Source organism: Simochromis diagramma, unplaced genomic scaffold, assembly GCF_900408965.1.
Source record: "Simochromis diagramma unplaced genomic scaffold, fSimDia1.1 OVJJ01000590.1, whole genome shotgun sequence".
Taxonomy (NCBI): Eukaryota; Metazoa; Chordata; class Actinopteri; order Cichliformes; family Cichlidae; genus Simochromis; species Simochromis diagramma.
Window position 1 is genome coordinate 1,704,382 of NW_024387057.1, and position 21,698 is coordinate 1,726,079.

Consider the following 21,698-nt stretch of genomic DNA (forward strand, 5'->3'; position numbering starts at 1 on the left):
TGTCAGCAGCTCTCCAAAGTATTTTACAAATGTGAACAGCGGCGTCGATGCAAGAGGTTTATTTATTTGGGTTTTTTAATTTTTTGGTTTTTGAGTGTGATCAAGAGGAGAGCTCGGCAGAGCTCACAGAGAGCAGGCCGTGCACTTTGGCCATACAGTGACACAGAAACACAGCCTGTGACATTTCCTGCTCTCTCTGTCAGTGTAGTTAAATCACAGCAGCTTGTGCCAACAGGAAGCAAACCTCACAGAATATTTTACTGAGTTATTTATGCATTATATGTAAATTAAACCAAAAACTGATGACGAGACGGATTATTGTAGCTTAAAAACGCAGCGAATGAAATGAGCAGGAGCAGTTCAGGGCTTGTGTCTGTGTGTGTTTTTAATAAGTACTGACCTGTGGTCTGTTGACTCTGGAAGCTGCAGCTTTTGATTGCAGAGGGGGAAAGGGTGCATCTGCTGCCCTCTGTGCAAACAGTCATTGCTGCCCGACAGGTGGACTGACGTGCTCGCGGTTCAAAATCGACACGGCTATAAATAGATTTATGGCTTTTGGTAGTTTTCAGAGCGATAATTGCATCTTCAGTGCTCACAGCAGTATATACATTATTTTTATTGTCTTCCTCTGGATTTAATCTTAGCCCTGAATCACAAGCATAAATACCTCGTACATAAAAGAGCGCAGTGTTTTCATGCATGTGAGTGAGCTGTCACCGGTTTGTACATGAGTGCTGAACAGTGTGACCAAAGGTAGCTGTAGTGGACAGGTGTGAATGGGGTCCCAAATGTCAGCCCTGCAGGCAGGCTATTTTTAAAGTGGCACAGACATAAATACCTGGGCTAAATTAAGGCTGGACACATGCAGGTGTACTGTGGGAGGACTGGCTCTTTCCTTTCAAACCACACGAACAGATTTTTATATAAAACATACTGACACAACATCATGTGAACACTTTCCTCATATGTTTGACTCATTTTGGATGATTTAATAAAGTCTGCTTTGTAAACGCTGCTCGAACTATCATCAAAATGAATGATTAGCTGCAGTATGAAACTGTACTCTCGTTGGATAATAAACAACCACAAGTATTAGCCAATAAGCATGGGGTTTCACAGTCATACCTGCTCCTTGTCGTCACATTGGGGTGGGGGGTGCAAGCAGAAATGCTCAGAAACTATGAGTGATGCCACAGGAGCTACGCTGGGCTAGGCCCATCTAAAGAAGGCAGCCACTCAGTCTCTTTACGTCCCATGACTTTTCTCGTGTTTTACTCTGGACTATTCACCTGATCTGGTTGGGAAAGACCTGTGATTGGCTCCACTCATAAGCTCAAATCCTAAACATCCAGCGCAGAGACTCCACTTCAGTCACAACATGCTGACAGGTTATAGATTTTCAACAAACCCTTTGCTTTCTGTACTATGGAGAACTCAGACTTTATATAGCTGGGCTCAAAACACTTTAGTTACAAACCACAGGACAAATGCTAGAGAATGAAAAAGAATACTTTTCTGTGCACCCTCACCATTATTCTTTATTTAAACTAACGAAAGTTGAAAGAATGAGGTTAGGGGCTTAGAGTTGAGCGCAGCAGTGAAAGCGTCCTGTCTTCCTCCATCACGGCCTCGCTAAGTGATGCTCTAAAACGCAGCACTTACCAACAATAACAGAGACTTCCGAAAATGGTTTACAATCGATTTAACTGCTTTTCTACCACCAAGTGCTGCCAATTTGTTTTTCTAAAGCTCTGCTTGTTGTTTTTAATTCTGCTCCACATCACAGACCTTATAATTTCCCTCCACAATCAGCAGATTAAAACGCACCAAATCTTAAGACTGGCACACAAAGAAATGCAGAGCTGATCTGTGCTGGCAGTGTTCCCTGTAAGCCACATCGCTGTGCACATTTTTATTCCAGACAAACATATTTCTGTAATTGGATCAGCCTCGTGTGATCGAAGGCACTAATTAGTGAAATAAGCTACTGTAGACTTTTGTAATTAAATCTAAACACTCTTTGGGGGGGGGGAAGGCCTGCAGCCAGCGACGCAGTAGTGCAAAGAGGTGAGGTGTAAGCTGAGCTTGTCCTGAAGGTTTATGTAATTATGCATCTTGTTAGAAGTGATTTATATTTATTTATCTATCTATTATTTTCTTATTTATTTAGATTTCCTTAGGAGAGGCTGAGGCAGAGAAATGGAGCTATGAAAGTGCAAAGACAGGGTTGATATATGTGGAGCAGCGCTCAGTCTGGACTAATCATCAAGTCAACTACAGCTGACTGTGTGTGTGTGTGTCTGTGTGTGTGATGGTCAGCTGTGGAAGGCCATTTTGTGCACGCAGGGCGCTGAGATTTATGCGGGAGGTAAACTCAATATAATCCCACTTTACGGCCGCCGTGTCACGCGGCACTCACTTTATGATGGAAGGCTTTTCTTAAATGTAACCTCATTAAAAGAAGCATTACTAAAAGCATCTCATAACGTTTGACATATCGACATTCTAATAATCCTTCATTTTAAATATAGTTTTATAATCATTAGCCGACATTTTTCATAATAGCAAAAAGGGTTCACAGCTGGAAGATGATGTTTAAGGTGTCGGGGGGAAAAGAGGATGTTTTTGAGCTTTGGCACTTATTCTTCAAATTATAATCAATCAGTCGTCTTGATATCATTTTTACATTCATGTCTTTTTTAATGAAACGTGACAATCGTCAGTCTGTGTTCCTACCCCCACCTATGGCCGAGCTCACGAGGGTTAATATTTGAAAGAATGATACAGTAATGTGCTTCATATAAAGAGCAGCAGGCAGGGTTCAGAGGGGAGCTGCTACTCCTCTACCTTTAAAGGAGCTGGCTGAGGTGGTTCGTGCGTCTGATAATGATGATGCTTGTTCCAAAGTGAGGTGTTCTACCTACTGGAAGGAGACCAAGACACTCTGGAGAGAGTACATCTTCAAGAAGGTGTCTATGGAGCAGGCGGTCTGGGCATCTCTGGTTAGCGGTCGTGCTGTCATCTACTGGAGCTAGAGCTCCAGCTAGTGGCAGCTAGCTCCTAACATCTTAGCAGCTAACGGGCATTGTGTAGTCAGAAAGTATGAATATTAACTCTAACCAGAGGTTATTCTGCCGCTTGCTGATGAGGGCACCAGCCTTTAATCATCTAGTCGACATTAGTCGTGCTTATCCCTCCAACAAAGTAATTAATCTGCGTCTTCTGCTAGCATGTGCGTTCTTTTCAGGAGTCGTAAAGAGCTTGCGGTTGCGTCAGCTCTGTGATGAACAGCCTGGGTAGCTGACATTATCAGGAGCTCATAGCCCGTTGAGATGGGAGGAAGAATGTGTGGGAACGTGTGTGTGTGTCAGATGTATTTGGAGGGTGGGGGGTCTGCAGCCCTGGGTCTCCTGGGGGGACGTAGTCATGACAGGCATTCAGCTGGGCTACACTGTGACCTCATTTTACAAGTAAAAAGGTCCCAGCTGAGCTGAGCCAGGACGGACCAACAGGTGCAGACAGACAGAAGAAAGAAGAGGGGAGGGGGGAGGATGCTGGGATGGAGGGTGACTTCATGCCGGCGGACTTTGACGACCACCACAGGCGTTACAGCAGACCGAGGAGGGGCCGGCTGGCGGGTGGGGGGAGATAATGAAGCGGTACAGCACAGACGGAGAAAAGTATCAGCTGTAGTTTCACATGTGTCACAGTTAATTGTTTTTTTTATCTGAGGCTCATGCAGCGTTTTGGATTTAATGAATCTGTGATTGTGTTTGTGTCTCCAGGTTAAGTGAATCCTTAATTTCACTTAGCGCCACTTCAGCTTCTAACAGCTCTCCCTTTGATGTAGACGCGGCATCACCCCTCTCATCTTTCCCACACTTTCTCAAGTTATTATTTTATATCTCATCATATTCTTAAATCCATTCCTTCCTCCTCCTCTTCCTCCTGTCTTGGACTCTTACAGTTCACCTCAGGAATCCTGCCTTCTCAGCTGTCCACTGGTGTCCCATGGCAATCCGATTTAGCCTCCGCCACCTCCCCTTACTCCTTGCCCCTCCCCTCCCCTTCGCAGCTCTTTCTCCTCCTTTTCCACCTATTTTAGCCTCCACACCTACCGCCCACCTCCCTGCCTCCACCTCCTCCGTTCTCCGTCACACACCTCCTTGTCCCCTCTCCAGTTTGGCCGGGTGGTCTGTGCGTGCTGGATTAGGAGTCTGTCTAAATTTGGTCATGCATGGCAAAGGAGATGAGCACCTGCTGGTTGGACAGGCGGTCTCTTCTCCCCTCCAGACCCTTACATCAAATTACAGCAGGGCTTGGGCATTCCTGTCACTCCTCTCCTCTCCGCTCCTCCGCTTTGCTGCTTCTTTGTCTACGAGTCTCCTTTTCTTTGACCTTCGATCTCAAATTCAGATTGAATCCATTTTTGATTTCCAGGCTGAACAAATTTAGTTTCCAAATGTCCAAATCTGGCAAAAGACAGTGATTCTAATAGTAAAACTACTTGTACTGGAGTATAAAAATACTTAGTCAAAAGTAAAAGTTTTCTTCTGTGCGATTACAAATTAGCCCAGATCGCACAAAACACTAAATCTCACAGAATATTTAACTAAATCCAAACAGCTGGTCAATAAAACCCAAAACACTGTAATGGGAAACATTTAAAGTAGCTTAAGATGGAAATATTATGCAAAGAAACCAAGTCTCTAATTTGCATTTAAATAAGGTACTTCCACTGATGACCGTTGGTCCTAAGATCACATCAAAAGTTCTTTTTCTTAGTCTTCAAAAAAGTTTTTTTTTAAGTCAAAAACGTGCATTCGAACTCATAATGTTTAGGTAATCATTTTTGGCCTTTTTTTAATGTATACATGACCCATGAATCGCCTGAGCCTAAAAAAGGCTTCTAGTGGTGATCAAGTGTTGTGAATACACATAACAGACAACTTAGCAAAGAACCGATTTTAATTTGTATCTTTAGGAAATTTGTTATTAGCAGCTTCTCGTAAAAACACACAACTTGTTCCCATTTATTTAGCTGAATTTAAGCAAAATACCAAAGATTCCCAAAGGGCTGTAAGCAGAAACCTTGGCATGGTGTGCAGTCTGTCCTTTAAAAAACAATAGGAAACTGGATTAGTGGAGGACATAAGAAGGCCTCTCAGGCCTAAGATGCTCTCTGCAGCAGATGGACAAAAAACCTAGCAAAGATCTGATACAGGACCTGCATTCGGCTCTTCCGGTACTCCATCTACTGTCTCAGTGGAAGGGTGCCTGTGATGAAGCCATTCTTAAGAAACATGATGATTGAGGTATCCCAAATTGCACAAGAACTGGACTGAAAATCGATAGCAACAGGTGTGATGAAGTCACGAATCCAGATTTTACATCATCGGTATGTGCACAGGTCAGGAGAGAGGTACAACTGTGAGTCTGCAGTCACCCGTAAAACGCAGTGGAGCCTCTGTCATGGTTTGGGCTGTACTGCAGCCAGTGGTGTTGGAGATTTTGCCAAAATTGAAGAATTATGAGCACAGAAAGTACCACCAGGTTTTGAGCACCATGTAATATCATCTGGAAACGGCTTCATTTTTCAGCAAACAGACTGCCATTGCAATAAAAGCTGTTGTGGATTGGCCTCCTTAGAGCCCTGACTTCAACACTGTAGCAGTGTGGGATCATTTCGACAGAGAACAGAACAAAAGGCAGAAACATCCAAGGAAGAGCTTTGAATGTCCTTCAAGAAGTCAGGAGAACTATTCCTGCTTAAAGAAATGTAAAGACTGACTAAGAGAGTTCAGACTGTGTTGAAGAATAAAGGCGGTCAAACTAAATATTGGCTTCTAAGCAACTCTGTATAAAGTATATTATAAATCATCACATGCTTACATTGCATCCGTTTAATTATAAGAAACTTTCAGCCCATCACCAGTCTCCTCCAGGAAGGAGAGAAAATCAGCGTGAGTGAAGCAGAGCCAGCCCTGAAAACTCTTTATGTAACGGTTTATCTATAAAATGTCAAAAAATGATGAATATGTTCAGTTTGCATTTACATAACAGGGGGCAGAAAATCATTAGAGCTGTGAAACAGGAACAAGGAAATTTGAAGCATGTTTGCTTGAAAAATTGCTTCAATTAGTCATCAGGTTAATTCATTTTTCACTCCATCAACTAATTAGATAATCATTTCAGCTCTAGAGCACATGCAGAGATAAGCAGTGTCTACTCTCCCCCACATGCTGTACTTTCCCTTCACTCTAATTTGCGACTTTTTCTCCTCTTCCACTCAGACATCTCTGTCTTATCTGTATCTCTGGTACTTTGCGTCTTTGCTTTTCTGTCCGCGCAGGCAGATGCAGACGCGAGGCCCGGAAGCTCATATAGGCATAAACACACACCCACTTACTTTAAAGGGCACATGCATTTTGATTCCTGGGCTATTTAATGTGCTTTGCTGTGTTGGGAAATTTGTTTTTACCTACTGAGCACAAACCCTGTTTCATTGCTAATTTATACATCCCTCTCTCTCTGTGTCTCTCCTCACTCCACCCACACAATCATCTGTAGTTAGTTATTCAGCTCATGTACTTATTCTGCTTCGACACCCCCGCATCCTCCAAACCCTGGCAAAGTTTTGGCTCTACAGCAGAAGCCCTAACGCACACTCACACCCCTGAGTTTGAACACAAGCGCACACACACGTTTTTTTGTTTTTTTTTTTCAGATTAAAGCTAAACAGCATGGAAAGCCTCTCAGAAATACCTTTCAGCGGCTGATTGATTGATTGAATGGCGCACTGAATTGTCCCCTGCACGTACGCCTGACGCCATTAGGCAGTTTTCCAGACAGACCGAAGGCAAGCACTCAGCGCTTAAGAGCCATTTCTGTCTATTACACACGCCACCATCACTCAGTGAGCAGCTTGGTTTCCAAAACGGGTGATTTGTAGCTACTGAAAGATGTAGCGCCCGAGTAAAATGTGTGATTTTTTTTATTTATTTATTTATTTTTTAATAACAGGTACCTTCCTGAACACTTGCAGACTTCACTTTACTGCACTTGAATGTCCAGCTGTTTAAGAAATGGATGGTGCTGATGCTGAGGAGTCTTTGCATGTGTAACAAATGACCATTGAGCAGCACAAGTTTGTTTTATTTATTTATCGAGGCTTCAGTTCACCAGCTTAACGTGGCAGCCTCTACCAGGAGCAAACGTATACCTTCTAACTGACAACTGGCAGCCCACTGGCAACCCCAGCAACTCCCCCCACCCTTTCCACCTTGGTCTCTCCCAGAATCTTTAAATAGTCTTCAGACCCCCTGGGACACATGCTAATCAGCAGAATTAGTGGCTAGTATTATCTCTTTATCCTACATCATGTGTCTGGAAAATAGAATCATTAAAATGTTCAATAAATAATCATTAAATATTTAAGAGTTCTCATGTGAAAGTATGTTTCTTGGTGTGCACATGTTTTCCTAAAGTGCAGAGTCCTAATTAAAATGCAAAAGTGTCCAGAAATGCATCCATTATTAGTTAAACCAAGCATACAAATGACTCAAACACCTCTTGGTAATTATCACATGTTAGTTCTGCAGATTACACCTGTTTATTACAGTGAGCGTCGTTCATCCTCTTATGAATTCATCTGGGAAGTTCCACAGCTTCAAAAAGCACACGTCAGAATGATCTGAGCCCAAAGTCAGATTGAACTAAGATCAAGCGGCCGTCAAACTGACACAAGTGTCAGAGTGTGACTGCGCCCGCTCTCCGTCAGCAGCCGCAATCGCAGCAAGGTCACAGATTAAAGAGGACAGCTCGGGCCTCGCTAAGCATTTTGTGACCCCGGTTTCAAAGAGGAAGCATCAAATTGTGTGTGTGAGTTCGTAAAACCGTGTGTTTCCGGCTCTCTGTGTGATGTATGTGTGTGCGTGCACGGCAGGTCAAGTCTGTGAATGCAAATGTGTAATATGTGGTACATATGACCTGTCAGCCTCCGTCTCTTCTCTCCTTTAGACCTTCACAGCTTGGTGTAACTCCCACTTGAGGAAGGCCGGGACACAGATTGAGAACATTGAAGAGGATTTCAGAAATGGCCTCAAACTCATGCTGCTGCTGGAGGTCATATCAGGTGGATGTCATTGAGAGCACACACCCATGCATGTATACACATTTAAAAACTGAATGATACCGGATCACATACTTGGATTTGGCACATCCTTGTGGTAGAAAAAAAAAAGAGCAGATCTTTTGCTATTTTGGTGACACTTCTTTGTTTTCTTTTCTTTCTTTCTTTTTGTCATTTTCTTTGTAGAATGAGATTGATGTTGATTGCTCACACTCCTAAACATTGTTGTGTTTCACTCCCACACTGTACCTTCTTCCATCCATAAAATCCAGCAGTCATCATCACTTTATATATAATAGCAAAAAAAATCTGTTTTAAAACAGTGAGTTGAAAATAAGAAGAGACTGTATCTCAAAGATGGAGACGTTTAAAAAAACAAATAAAGTACTTGCATTCTTTCTTGTGACCACCAGGGGGAGACTGAACAAAGTCTGACTGTAAAGAAATCTAAGAGGAACATTAAACTATCGCTCACGTGATTTTATGACATCAATGAAAACTTTCAGTGTTAGTTTATATTTCGAGTTTTAAGTCATATTTTTTTTTATTTCTGACTGTTGTATCAGAAAGAATCATCTGAGTTCAAAAGGCTTTATTTGTAAAAGTAACGAACATAGAAACTTGTGGTAAATTTTAAAATGTATGGCTGAATACTTCCGTCGCTACCTGCCAGCAACCACGTGAAACTCATGAATCTGCGCTTTCTAACAGTACGTGTGTCAAATGTTACCAGTGAACGCTGCAGGATTACAGCGTTTTGGAGTCGGATCATTCTTTTTAAACTCTGTATAGGATAAAGTAGGCGGTTCTACCTTGTGATTGACTGGTTCGCAGCATTTCCCTGGCAGGTCTACTTGTCTTTTGTGATGTCTGGTTTAAAAACGAGAAAACCAAAAAAACTGAGATGGTGATGATCAAAATCCTGAGCTAGAATATTGAAAACTGTAGACTACATAGTAACAGGTGGTGTCACATTGGCTACATCTCTGCAGGTTTCATGAATGGAATTACTCTTATAATTCATAACTGTGTTCTTTGGTAAAGAAACTAACACAAACAAGTAAAATTGAGATCACATGTTCTTGGAGGTGGTGTATTTTTCCTTGACACTTAGCTTAAAAAATAACTACTGATCAGCTTGATGGACGAGCTAATAAATCTGTTCCTCGTCTTTCTCAGGTGAGAGGCTGCCCAAACCCGACAAAGGCAAGATGCGTTTCCACAAGATCGCCAACGTTAACAAAGCTTTGGACTTCATCTGCAGCAAGGGGGTCAAGCTGGTGTCTATTGGTGCTGAGGGTGAGACAAGACCTTTAAAATGAGTCTGAGTTTTATCTGATTAATTCATCAGGATCTGCTAAGACGAGTAACACGCGCCCGTGTGTTTGGTTTTGTAGAAATCGTCGACGGTAACGTGAAGATGACTCTTGGTATGATCTGGACCATCATCCTGCGTTTTGCCATCCAGGACATCTCTGTGGAAGGTGTGTTTCCATAAAGCAACACTGAATTTTTTAAGCTTAAATTAACTTTTTTAGTGGTTGTCAGTTAAATAGTGAGATAATGCACGAGTTATGAGTTTGCAATTAGTCTTTGTAAGAGTTTGCCCAAACTGCTGGAGCAGTCACCATGCCTGAGCACAACAGACAGAGACAGTTGTCTGTGTCTCAAACACAGTCACGTGAACGCAAAGTTAAACACATCTTGCTAGAATACACAAAATCTCTGTGTGTTTATTTGTTTCTTTGGCTGCCAACTCCTCCCACACAATCAGGAGCTGAACAACCAAACTTGGCACACAGGTGCATCTCAGGCCCCTGAAGCACCTGTTGTGCTAAAATCACCGTTTTCAGCTTTACAACACTTTATAAAAGCATCATATCATTTTTATTTCACAATAATAACATTTAGCTTATATCCACAACCCTTAATTTGTGCATAATGTTTTATGATGCCAAAATGTTGCCTGGCAACCACCTAGCAATGAGCTAAAATGACCTGTGTTTTTGCCTTTATGCACTTTATAAAAGCAAACCAACAGCACGAGCACTGCAGCTTGGATATGTCTAGTCAGTCAAATCTGTGAAGGGCATTCTGAGTCATCTTCTTAGGAAATGAGATAAACAACACACACACACACACACACACAAGTGTATATATACTGTTAAAACTGTAGATGCTCATATTCAACATCTCCTTGAGACTTCTCAGCACTCAGTTTCAGACCATTCTACTCTCAGCTCTGTATGACGTCACTAAGAGCAGATATCCTAATATGGTCATCTTCTGTTTGCAAAGGAAAGCCAATCAAAGAGGAAGAGGAAATAAAATGTCTAGTTTCTGACAGAGAATGAACCAAGGCCCAGTTTTAGCTAAATAAAGCTTATTTCAAACTGTATGGTCATGCAAAGCTATCTTAAGTAATGTAATAATATCTTAAATTGCGTGCACACTAGAAATGATTTGCAGCACCATAGCAACCAATGACCACAGAAAGTGAATGACATGCAGCAGAGCTACAGGTACCACTGTGGACAGGAAGTGGGCACGATCAGAAGTAAACTTTAGCCAAGCAACTGAAACGACTACCCATGAAAGTTAAGAACCGCGATGATTGGCACATGACCTGGTAGTAAATATATTAGAGGGTCACCTAGGCAACGACAGCCTGGAATATCCTAAGCAACCAGCCGCTGGCTTCAAAGCGATGCACAGAGAGTGAAGCGCTTCCAGTGTGGATGCAGTTGTAGAATAAAACGATGAAGCTGGAAATGAGTGTAGTAGATTTAATGCCTTTAACTCTGTGCGTGCGTGTGGGTGTGTGTGTGTGGGGGGGGGGGGGGGGTGATTTGTTGCTTCCTTGTTTGGTAATCCCACCCCTGGGCTGCATTTGCACCTCATGCCATTTTATTTTAACCTTAATGCTGTCAGCAGGTCAACCCACAATAAATTCTTGTTTACAAAGACTCCGACCTTGTTCACTCTGTCCTTCCACACTCCGCCCCCACACCCCCCACACCCCCACTTACCTTCAAGTCATCTCCTTTAGCTTAGCTTTTATTGCTTCCGCTCTTCAATCTTCTTCTGCTGTCATACAGCTTGACTTTCTTCGCCATCGACCTCGCTCTAACCTCTCATAACTCCTCTTCCCTCCACTAGTGCAGGAAATTATCTTTAAGCCACCCGTCAGACGAGCTTGAGAAATATATTGACTGCTGCTAAAATCATACAGCTTTTTTTTTTAATGCCAGATCTTGATCCTAAACATCTTTGTGCAGTATTTAAACTTTTGACAGCCCCAATCACTCTCTGTCATCCTGCTCCTCTTCCTGACTGTTATTCTTCTTCTCTTAATGTTCAAAATAACACAAACCCTCCTCTAAAATCATCTCCTCTTCTCAACTTTTTCAGAGACCTCTGCTAAGGAGGGTCTGCTGCTGTGGTGCCAGAGGAAGACTGCCCCCTACAGGAACGTCAATGTACAGAACTTCCACATTAGGTGGGTGAGCGATGCCGACCTGTGGCATCAGCAGGGAACTGCAATCATTCAGCTTATACTTCTGTCTGATGCTGATTTCTTTTCCTCTTTATGTTTTCCTCCCTCCATGTCACCCACTGATCATCTACTCTCCTTCTTTTCTCCTCACGCCTCTTTGCCTGCCGCTGTTTCCTCACTCATGCCCCCCTCCTTCCTCTTCTTCTTCTTCTCAGTTGGAAGGATGGCCTGGCCCTGTGTGCCCTCATCCACAGACACAGACCCGACCTCATTGACTACTCCAAACTGAGAAAGGTGGCCCATCCTTCTCTACTTTCCCCTCTATTTTCAACCTTTATACTGAACCTTGATTAATGCAGTCTTTTTATGTCTTTTCACTTTCATCATTGAAGCTCTGTTAGAAATATGTTTTCCTGTGAACTGATTTCAGCTCATTAAAAAGAACCCAAAAAGACAACCCATCACAATACTGCACTTGTAGATCACAAGCTTGATTAAGAGTGTTAATAAGAATATTTGCCAAAATTGCATCCCTTAAAGTTGGATGTGATGCGACAGAATTGGAAACTGCGCTGCTGTTTGCTCACCAAAATCCTGCCAAAACTCTGAAACTGAAACATTTCTTAATGAGGTTTATTTCTCGCCTTCAAAACACTCATCAGAACTGTCGTGGCTGGCGTGCTTCCCCGTGTAGTCTTTTGGCGTGCACGTGTGTGACACCGATTGTGTGTTTCTTCAGGACGACCCCATCGGTAACCTGAACACCGCCTTCGAGGTGGCTGAGAAGTACCTGGACATCCCGAAGATGCTCGACGCTGAAGGTGAGGCCACGAGACGTCAACGTGATGGAGCAGTGCAGGAAGCGGGTTCTGTCTTGTTATGCTGACACACACGGTGATGAGCTCAGCTGCAGCGAGATGCATGATGGCAGACATGGTGGCTCCGGCTTGCTCGGAAAATTCAATCATCTTCATTGAAAAAACGAATGCATTTTAAATCACTTTAAATGCATCTACTCAGGAACCAGCGGCTCTGACCTTGGAAATATGACTGCTTTGTAGGCAGATGTCCTAAAACGAGCGATTAATGCAAGAATAAATCATAATGCTCTTTACGCTTCACGGTCACATTTTAATTCAGCATATTTAACTGAGGTGGGAGTCACCAGTCACCAAGTTTGCAGTTACACACACTCTGTTTCTGACAATTAACTGCAATAAAAACTCAAAACTCACATCTGTTGCTGTTTACGTCAGTAATTCGCATTTAACTGTGACAGTTGCACTCAGTAAACCTCCTGGTCTACAGGAATATAACGAGGACACAAACAGCTGGCAGCCAGTCGAGTTAGGATCAAAGATCCGTTCAGACTGATGGCAGCATGTTGGTAATCTGTCTGCATTTCTAAGTTATTTGCAAACCTTGATCAGTCTCTCTGAGAGTGACTGCAGTCAGTCCAGGTCAGACTGTGGCTGCTTCCTACCAGGTGAGATGAGTTCTAGTTCTTTAGTGAAATATTTAGTGTCCCTGCATCGATACAATATTGCCACACTAAGCTGTATCAGATTTTTAAATATTTAATAAAAATGTTATTTAAAAAATGCTTTTTAAACCTGACAAAGTGGCTTTTCAGAATAAAATGCAGTAAGAACGAACCAAACGTCTGCTCTGCTTTCCTGCCCTGCGGATCATTCTTTCAAACCTTTGCCAAGACTATTTAAAAATAATATAATAATAAAGCTCAACATTGTTTTTGCACCTTCAGATATCGTGAACACACCCAAACCTGACGAGAAGGCCATCATGACCTACGTGTCCTGCTTCTACCACGCCTTCGCCGGCGCAGAACAGGTGAGATGGTGTTTTTATGTTTGCGGTAGAGGACCTCACTTCTCCACGTTTCATGTTGTTATTTTTCTGTGGATCGACGAGCTCGGAGCACAAACCGAATGAGCAAGTGTTCCCTTTGTAATTGAATAAATCAGATGACACACGTGAAACGCGGTCATCGTGACGTAACGTCAGCGCTGAGTAAACGTGCAAGCTGCGTGAATCTGGGTAAATCAGCTGTTGCTACTCTCCCTCTCAGGCCGAGACAGCTGCCAACCGTATCTGCAAGGTGCTGGCCGTCAACCAGGAGAACGAGAAACTGATGGAGGAGTACGAGAAGCTGGCCAGCGAGGTGAGAAACCGCTGCGACCGCACAACTCCCACTCTCAGTCTGTCCCACACTTCTCCTCACTCTTTCTGCTCCTTCACTGAAGTCGTTTTATGAAAATCGATTTTTTTTCTCAGTTATAGAAGCATAAAAGGGAAAGTTGACAACTAAGCGCATTTATGCAGAAAGTGCGGTGGAATATGAGCAACTTTTTCCTATGTACAGAAATGAAGGGTGGCTCGAGACTTTTGCACAGCATTATATCTTTAAATAATCAGAAACATGCGAGTAGCTGATATACAAAGCAGCTAGAACTGATGCACAAACATGACCCTAAATAAAGACTTTCTTTCACTAAAGACACACAGAATATAGGTCATAAAGGTCATATGATGTGTGTGGGTGTGCATGTAAACTGCAGACTGAAGTAATCAGAGTACTCTGAGTAACCTTTGCGTTTCTCTTCTGCAGCTTCTCGAGTGGATCCGTCGCACCATCCCCTGGCTGGAGAACCGCGTGGCGGAGCAGACCATGCGCGCCATGCAGCAGAAGCTGGAGGATTTCCGTGACTACCGTCGCGTCCACAAGCCGCCCCGCGTGCAGGAGAAATGCCAGCTGGAGATCAACTTCAACACCCTGCAGACCAAGCTGAGGCTCAGCAACAGGCCCGCCTTCATGCCCTCTGAGGGCAAGATGGTGTCGGTGAGCAAGGAGGACGACTTAATGCATCACTCAGGATTTTCAAGCTCACACATCAGTTGAAAGATTCAATTCTTTGTGTGTTAGTTTGGAAAGGATTTTATGAGATGTAGAGTTTGAAAAAAAGAGACCAAAACAACAAATTCACACTTTGATTGGTGGTTAGACACGGGCGCTTCTGTTTGAGGTGCTCTTTGAAAACGCCAAAGCACTCCCCTTTCAAAATAAAATCAAAATTCCTTTATTTTCATGGCAAGGTTATGTAATGACTCCAACACATCATCGGGGAATAAAACAGAGATAATGAGCACACTGAATCTTTTCTAGTAGTTTGTCACCAACAGGGACTTCCACATATAGTGTCCCACCAGCAGGCAAGCTTCCACCTAAGGGTGAGTGGAGTACGATCCAGCCCAAACATTCACCCAGATTCAGCTCAAATTAGTCAAGAAGGATAAAAAGAAAAAAATAGTTTCTTCATCATCTTCTTTGTATAAAGCAAAACTTCAAAGAGACTCTCTTTTCAGCTACTGCTTTCTGAGAAATTTACAGCTATTAAAAACCTCTCAAGGTCTACAATCTCAAATCAATTCAGAGTCAGAGTACGGCGGGCCACCACGAGCTCTTAATTCCCCTCGAACGTGTCGATAATACGCCTAACACCCCTCCTCCTCAGCACGGGGTAATAATGAAAGCGCTCCCTCTCCTTCAGGACATCGCAAATGCCTGGAAAGGTCTGGAGCAGGTGGAGAAGGGTTACGAGGAGTGGCTGCTGACAGAGATCCGCCGCCTGGAGAGACTCGACCACCTGGCCGAGAAGTTCAAGCAGAAGTGCGCCATGCACGAGGCCTGGACTACAGGTAGGTGGTGGATAGATTTTGTATTTTATTTAGCTCACAATATAACGCACTTTAAAGCGAGTGCTGCCACTATATAAATAAACTGAATTAAAGAGAGATCTTCGCACCAAGCAAAGATCTCATATCACTCCAGTTTTTGGTGATCGGGCCTTTCGGGCAGCGGCACCGAGGTTGTGAAATTCTCTCCCGCTGGTTTTACGCTGTGCAGACGCCATTGATTCGTTTAAAAAGCAGCTGAAGACATTTTTATATAGGCAAGCTTTTAATTAATTTGTTGTATTTTACTGTTTTACATTGTTATTTGTTGCATTACCATTCTTTTCATTTTCTTTGTTGTAAAGCACTTTGTGATTTATCCGCGAGAAGCTCTTTATAAAAAATGTTACTTACTGTTTGCTTCCTTAAAGAGTGACAAATGCGGATCCTTCTTAGCGTAGTCATTTACACAGTGACTCGACGATTGAAAGGTCGCCTTTTTGTGTATTAAACATGCTCTTGTCCTCTCCTCGTTGTTTTTATATTTGACGTATCAAACTATTCTTGTTTTGTAGCTTTTTTTACCTCCGTTAATCGCGAGTCTTCACACTTTACTGTGTAATAAGGCAAAGCAGCAAAAGATAACCCTCAAAACCACATCAAAGCACCATAAATGGCCCAGTAAGATTATACAGAGCAATTAAAAAGGATCTAATGATTCATGGGGACACTGAAACGATACAGCGAGTGGGAGATATAAAAATCTGAGCGAGAGCTGTAAAACTTTAAAAGCTTGTGGGCCCGACTTTTACTTGTTACCGTCTTTAAAGTAACTGTGTGTGTGTGTTTCAGGTAAGGAGGATCTTCTGTCCCAGAAGGACTACGAGTCGGCCTCTCTGATGGAGATCAGAGCCCTGATGAGGAAGCACGAGGCCTTCGAGAGCGACCTCGCCGCTCACCAGGACAGGGTGGAGCAGATCGCCGCCATCGCCCAGGAGCTAAAGTGAGAGCGTGTGACGAGATGTGTCCTAATGGCGGACGTTAAGGTCACGGGGAGGAAGAGAGATGTTGAAAATCATGATGGGTGGGGGGGGGGGTGGAGAAAGCTTTATCCCAATTATTCTGCATAATGGGAAGAAGAGCAGGGGAAGAAAGCGAGTAGCTGAAGTGACGGCAGGGATGTCGAGAGCAGACGAGAACGCGAACGCAGCCAGGAACAAAAGATGCAACAGATGAGTGGAAAATATTAATGAGAGATAAGAAAGATGAAAGGGTGCCTCACGAGAGAGCGGAAACCTCTGATCTCGCCATTTACTTATCCTCCGCAGCTCCTCGGGGCTTTTTTTTTCTCCGAGATAGCCTTGAGATGATTTCTTTGATGTTACAGTATATGAGCAGATCGGCACTGTAAAGCTGAAAAAATGTACAGTATAATTTATCAGCGAGGACTTCAAAAGCACAAATCATGACCTCGGTATCAAGAAAGAAAAGTTCTTAGATGCCCCTCAACTCAAAGGAGGGTGAAATATCAATGCATTTAATAAAAGGGCATCAAATATTCGGGTTATTTGGAGAAATGAGATCACTTCACAGAAGAGTTTCCTCAACTTTACCTTACTTTAGATCAGGGGTGTCAAACATAAGGCCCGGGGGGCCAGAATCGGCCCAGTGAAGACCCTGATCCGACCCAATGGACGGCTTTGGAAAATGTGAAAGAGGACAAACATTTTAGACTTTGAACTGTTGGCTATTCATACCACACCAAAGTAATTTAATTATAGATTTCTCTAATTTTACACTTCATTTTTTAATATTTAACTCCAGAGAGCTTAAACTTTATCATGTAGAACAACTGAGACACACGGTTTATATTCAGCTTGTTTTTCTTATATTAAGAAATCTCATTGGTTAAACGTGCAGCTAAATTTCTTTACACTGACTGAAAGGAGAGTTTCACTCATCTGACAAACGTAATTATTCGTAATGATGATTTATTAGCGGGTTTAGCTGAGTTTCAGCTAATATTATTACCATTTTGTAAATATTTGTGTGATAACGGTCTATGTACTCGTCTGTTTTGTTGTTTGTCTCTCTCTCCAGTGAGCTGGACTACCACGATGCTGCTATAGTCAACACCCGCTGCCAGGGTATCTGTGACCAGTGGGACAATCTGGGCACTCTCACCCAGAAGAGGAGGGATTCACTGGAGGTAAAACTAAACAGCAATCAGCTGCTTATGTAAACAACTCACTGAACACGTTACAGTTTTGTGTCTGGAAAGACAGCTGGGATCGTCTCCAGCCTTCCTGGGACTGAGCTGGATGAGTGGAAATGAGTGCATGAATGATGAGGGAGGCGATGGGGAGGATGCGGGATGCACAACAGGTGCTGATTGCAGTTATTGTACACAGCAGGGGCTAGCAGCTGATTGGCTGGGAGGGTGTGGTCAGGCTTAGATGATTGGATAATAAGAGTGACACTAAAAAAAATTACATAAATGATTTTGAGAGTGTGGGAAACTAAAAATAAAATAACATGTTTTACACAGAGATAAAATTTTGATTAGTGTAATATGAATCTGAGTTTTGGTGATTAGAGGCCAACACTCGGAGCAGGCGGCAGTGGAAGAGACTCATTTCAGCTTCAGTTGTAGTGCACAGGTCCAGAGATCTGAGTACACTTTTATATGGTTCGAATATTATAAATAGAAACTCAACAATATGCTGCGAGCAAGCAAGAAAACACCTCCAGCTGAACGAGTTTCTGGGGTGGCCGTCTGCCTCAGAGAGAGCAGGGGGTCAGGAGGAGAGTGTAGGGACAAAAAGGAGAGAGTTGAGAAGCAGCAGGTAAACCGTGGGCAGCTCTCTGAGATCAGAAAGCAGCGGAAACATGGTGGGAAAGAGGACAAAGGAGCGTTTCCATGTGAACAGACTGAAAAGCAGAATACCAGTGATTACAGGACGTGACAGAGTTACAGGAAGTAGGCAGAAAGATCTGGAAATTGTGAAGTTGTGAGGTTTTATAAGCACAGGACACCAGACAAATACAGCTAATGTGATTCAAGACGTCTTGATTTTTATCGGCAAATTCGGCTTAATGTTTTCACGATGCTCAGCGAGGAGTGACAAAAACAACACGAAGAGTGCAAATGGCAGATTCCCTCCGTGTTTGTATGCACACGTCTGCTTCAGCATCACGAGTGTGTTTCTGTCTGTGACGGCAGCGTGTGGAGAAGCTGTGGGAGACCATTGACCAGCTGTACCTGGAGTTCGCCAAGCGTGCGGCACCCTTCAACAACTGGATGGACGGAGCCATGGAGGACCTGCAGGACATGTTCATTGTCCACAGCATTGAAGAGATCCAGGTAACCATCTGATTCAGTTTTATTTATATAGCACCAAATCACAACAACAGTCCCCTCACACTGTTTTATATTGTAAGATGGAAACCCTAGAATAATACAGAGAAAGCCCAACAATTAGACGACTCCCTGTGAGCAAGCACTTGGCAACAGTGGGAATGAAAAACTCCCTTTTAGCAGGAAGAAACCTCCAGCAGAACCAGGCTCTTTTCTTTTTCGCAGACATTTAAATCTGTACCAAAGGAAGAAGTTGTACAAAAAAAACATACACTCAGTCTTTCTTTTTTCTAATACACCACCTTATATTTGTTTTCCTCGCACACAGAGTCTGATCACAGCTCACGACCAGTTCAAGGCTACTCTGCCCGAGGCCGACAAGGAGCGCATGGCCACTCTGGGCATCCACAGCGAGATCCTGAAGATCGCCCAGACCTACGGCATCAAGCTGTCCGGGATCAACCCGTACACCAACCTCTCCTCCCAGGACATCAGCACTAAGTGGGACACTGTGAGTCAAGTCAAACAGACCCCACGAACACAGCGTTTGTAGAAGGAGCAAATTAATTATTATATCGCAGACACAATGAGGAGCGTGGCTGCTCTTTAATCTGCTTTCAGCGAGTTAGCATTATGTAGCAGCAAATGTCAACCTGGCTCTCTCTCTCTGTGTACACTCCATTTAGTCATCCAGCTAATATTAGCACAGTGCAAACATAGCGACAGGTCAGGATAGTACAGTACATGTGGGTTAGAGTGACACTCAGCACTGCTGGCTGTGAGGCTCTCAGGGGAAATCAAAATAACTCCACAGGACAGCCTGTCGGTGCAGCCGTAGTGCGACACACATCAGACCATCTGTGCTCAAGAAACAATTTTTTTTTTTTCTTTCTATCTGGGCAATCATGAAGTTACAATCTGGAGTGAAAAACTATGTATACAGACTTGGAAAAAGTGACAGCAACATTCGGTTAATTTAAAGATGCAGTGATGCAAGCGTAGAAATGGAAGAGGTGACAACATGTTTAAGTAAACTGTAATAATGTAAGTTACACACAGTCACCAGATATAAACTGTGTGTGCAGGTGAAGCACCTCGTGCCCCTCAGAGACCAAATGCTCCAGGAGGAGGTGGCCAGGCAGCAGGCCAATGAGAGACTGAGGCGCCAGTTCGCCGCTCAGGCCAACATCATCGGACCCTGGATTCAAACCAAGATGGAGGTACGAGATGGGGGTGCTTGGGTAACCAGTGCTGTGTGTAAATCTGCACGGTCGGATCAACGTGATCTGTGGGAACAGTAACGCTCAGCTGTTGCTACAAAATAATGCAGTAAAATATGTGAAAGTATGGGGAGTGCCGCATTTCCTCATTGATTCCCGTCTCTGCAGGAGATCAGCCACGTGTCTGTGGACATCGCCGGCTCCCTGGAGGAACAGATGAACAGCCTGAAGCAGTACGAGCAGAACATCATCAACTACAAATCCAACATCGACAAACTGGAGGGAGACCACCAGCTCATCCAGGAGTCCCTCATCTTCGACAACAAGCACACCAACTACACCATGGAGGTGTGCATGCAGACCGCAGCGCGATCTGCAGATGGGCTTAGCTCTCACTCCTCTCTACTCAAAGCGTACGCTACCTCTGTTTTAATTTCCTCCCATTCCCTCTCCACTGCAGCACATCCGTGTGGGCTGGGAGCAGCTGCTCACCACTATCGCCAGAACCATCAACGAGGTGGAGAACCAGATCCTGACCCGCGACGCCAAGGGCATCAGCCAGGAGCAGCTCAACGAGTTCAGGGCCTCCTTCAACCACTTCGACAGGGTGAGGCGACACCGTAGGTCGAGGAGAAGAGAGCGGTGCTTCGTATAGTTTTCAAACTTTTCCTTTGGCATTTCCTATTTAAGAGGCTGAAAAAGTTTAGATACGTCGCTTAAGTTCATGCTCATTGATGTTTTAGCATCACTAATGAGTGAATTCATTAATTACTACGACTCTTTGGCACAGTAATGAAAGCGCTACTTTGTGCTGTTCCTTTGCAGAAGAGAAACGGCATGATGGACCCAGACGACTTCCGTGCCTGTCTCATCTCCATGGGTTACGATCTGGTCAGTGGTCAGGCGCTCATAGGCTTGACTTGTACAACAACTTGAGCGTAGTTAAAATGTAGACTATAAGGACTTACTGATTGGTTTGCGCAGTAACGATTGCTGATTGTTGCTTTTGCTGACAGGGTGAGGTGGAGTTTGCACGTATCATGACCCTGGTGGACCCCAACAACACGGGCGTTGTGACCTTCCAGGCCTTCATCGACTTCATGACCCGTGAGACCGCCGAGACCGACACTGCAGAACAAGTCATGGCCTCCTTCAAGATTCTGGCTTCAGACAAGGTGAGCAGATGGATACAGCATCTGCTTACCTTATATCTGATATCATCTAACTGTTCATTGACTAGTCTTCTTATTTAGCCTGTACAGAGCTTCCAGTGTAGCCAGAGGACACATTGATATGGACAAAAGTACTGGGGCACATAAAAAGAGCGACACAGACAGGGGAAACTCATGTAGCGAAGCTCCCGGCACACATTTTTAGTGCTGATGTTAATAAAACTTTTACAGATTTACAGTTTATTGCATTTCAGAAATGCATAATTTCCTTTCAAATTCCGATGGTTAGCCTGCATCCAAACATGTGACCGGTTAGGGCAGCCATTGCCAAAGTCAAGAGTGCTACTGCACTCCTTCAAAAAACAAAAAAATTCAATGGATCTGAAATCAACACAAGAGACAGTGAAGTTTATCCTTGAAATTTTTATTTTAAAAAAAAACAAAAAAAAAAAACATAAAAAAACAGACTGTTGGCTATAAATCTCTAATGCTACACAGTCATATGCAGAGTTAAATCCTAAGTATGACCCACCTACCACTGGGACACTCAGAGTAATGAGTAACATCACAGTCAACTCCTCCTGTTACCAGTTTGCATTCACCTTTTATATAAATAAATACATTCATA

The 21,698-nt window shown here is 43.5% G+C and overlaps 1 protein-coding gene across 1 annotated transcript in view; it reads left to right on the forward strand.

Annotated features, from left to right (window-relative positions):
* The window catches only part of actn3b (actinin alpha 3b), a 35,973-nt gene that overhangs the window by 11,864 nt on the left and 2,411 nt on the right, over positions 1 to 21,698 (forward strand). Inside the window, exons 2-20 of the mRNA XM_040045164.1 lie at positions 8,020 to 8,134; positions 9,311 to 9,430; positions 9,529 to 9,615; positions 11,543 to 11,630; positions 11,843 to 11,921; positions 12,367 to 12,448; positions 13,393 to 13,478; positions 13,717 to 13,809; positions 14,257 to 14,487; positions 15,197 to 15,344; positions 16,173 to 16,323; positions 17,421 to 17,529; positions 18,544 to 18,684; positions 19,007 to 19,189; positions 19,764 to 19,898; positions 20,067 to 20,246; positions 20,359 to 20,505; positions 20,724 to 20,789; positions 20,915 to 21,073. Of these exons, the coding sequence (XP_039901098.1) occupies positions 8,020 to 8,134; positions 9,311 to 9,430; positions 9,529 to 9,615; positions 11,543 to 11,630; positions 11,843 to 11,921; positions 12,367 to 12,448; positions 13,393 to 13,478; positions 13,717 to 13,809; positions 14,257 to 14,487; positions 15,197 to 15,344; positions 16,173 to 16,323; positions 17,421 to 17,529; positions 18,544 to 18,684; positions 19,007 to 19,189; positions 19,764 to 19,898; positions 20,067 to 20,246; positions 20,359 to 20,505; positions 20,724 to 20,789; positions 20,915 to 21,073 (2,400 nt within the window). The remainder of the gene's footprint in view (positions 1 to 8,019; positions 8,135 to 9,310; positions 9,431 to 9,528; positions 9,616 to 11,542; positions 11,631 to 11,842; positions 11,922 to 12,366; positions 12,449 to 13,392; positions 13,479 to 13,716; positions 13,810 to 14,256; positions 14,488 to 15,196; positions 15,345 to 16,172; positions 16,324 to 17,420; positions 17,530 to 18,543; positions 18,685 to 19,006; positions 19,190 to 19,763; positions 19,899 to 20,066; positions 20,247 to 20,358; positions 20,506 to 20,723; positions 20,790 to 20,914; positions 21,074 to 21,698) is intronic.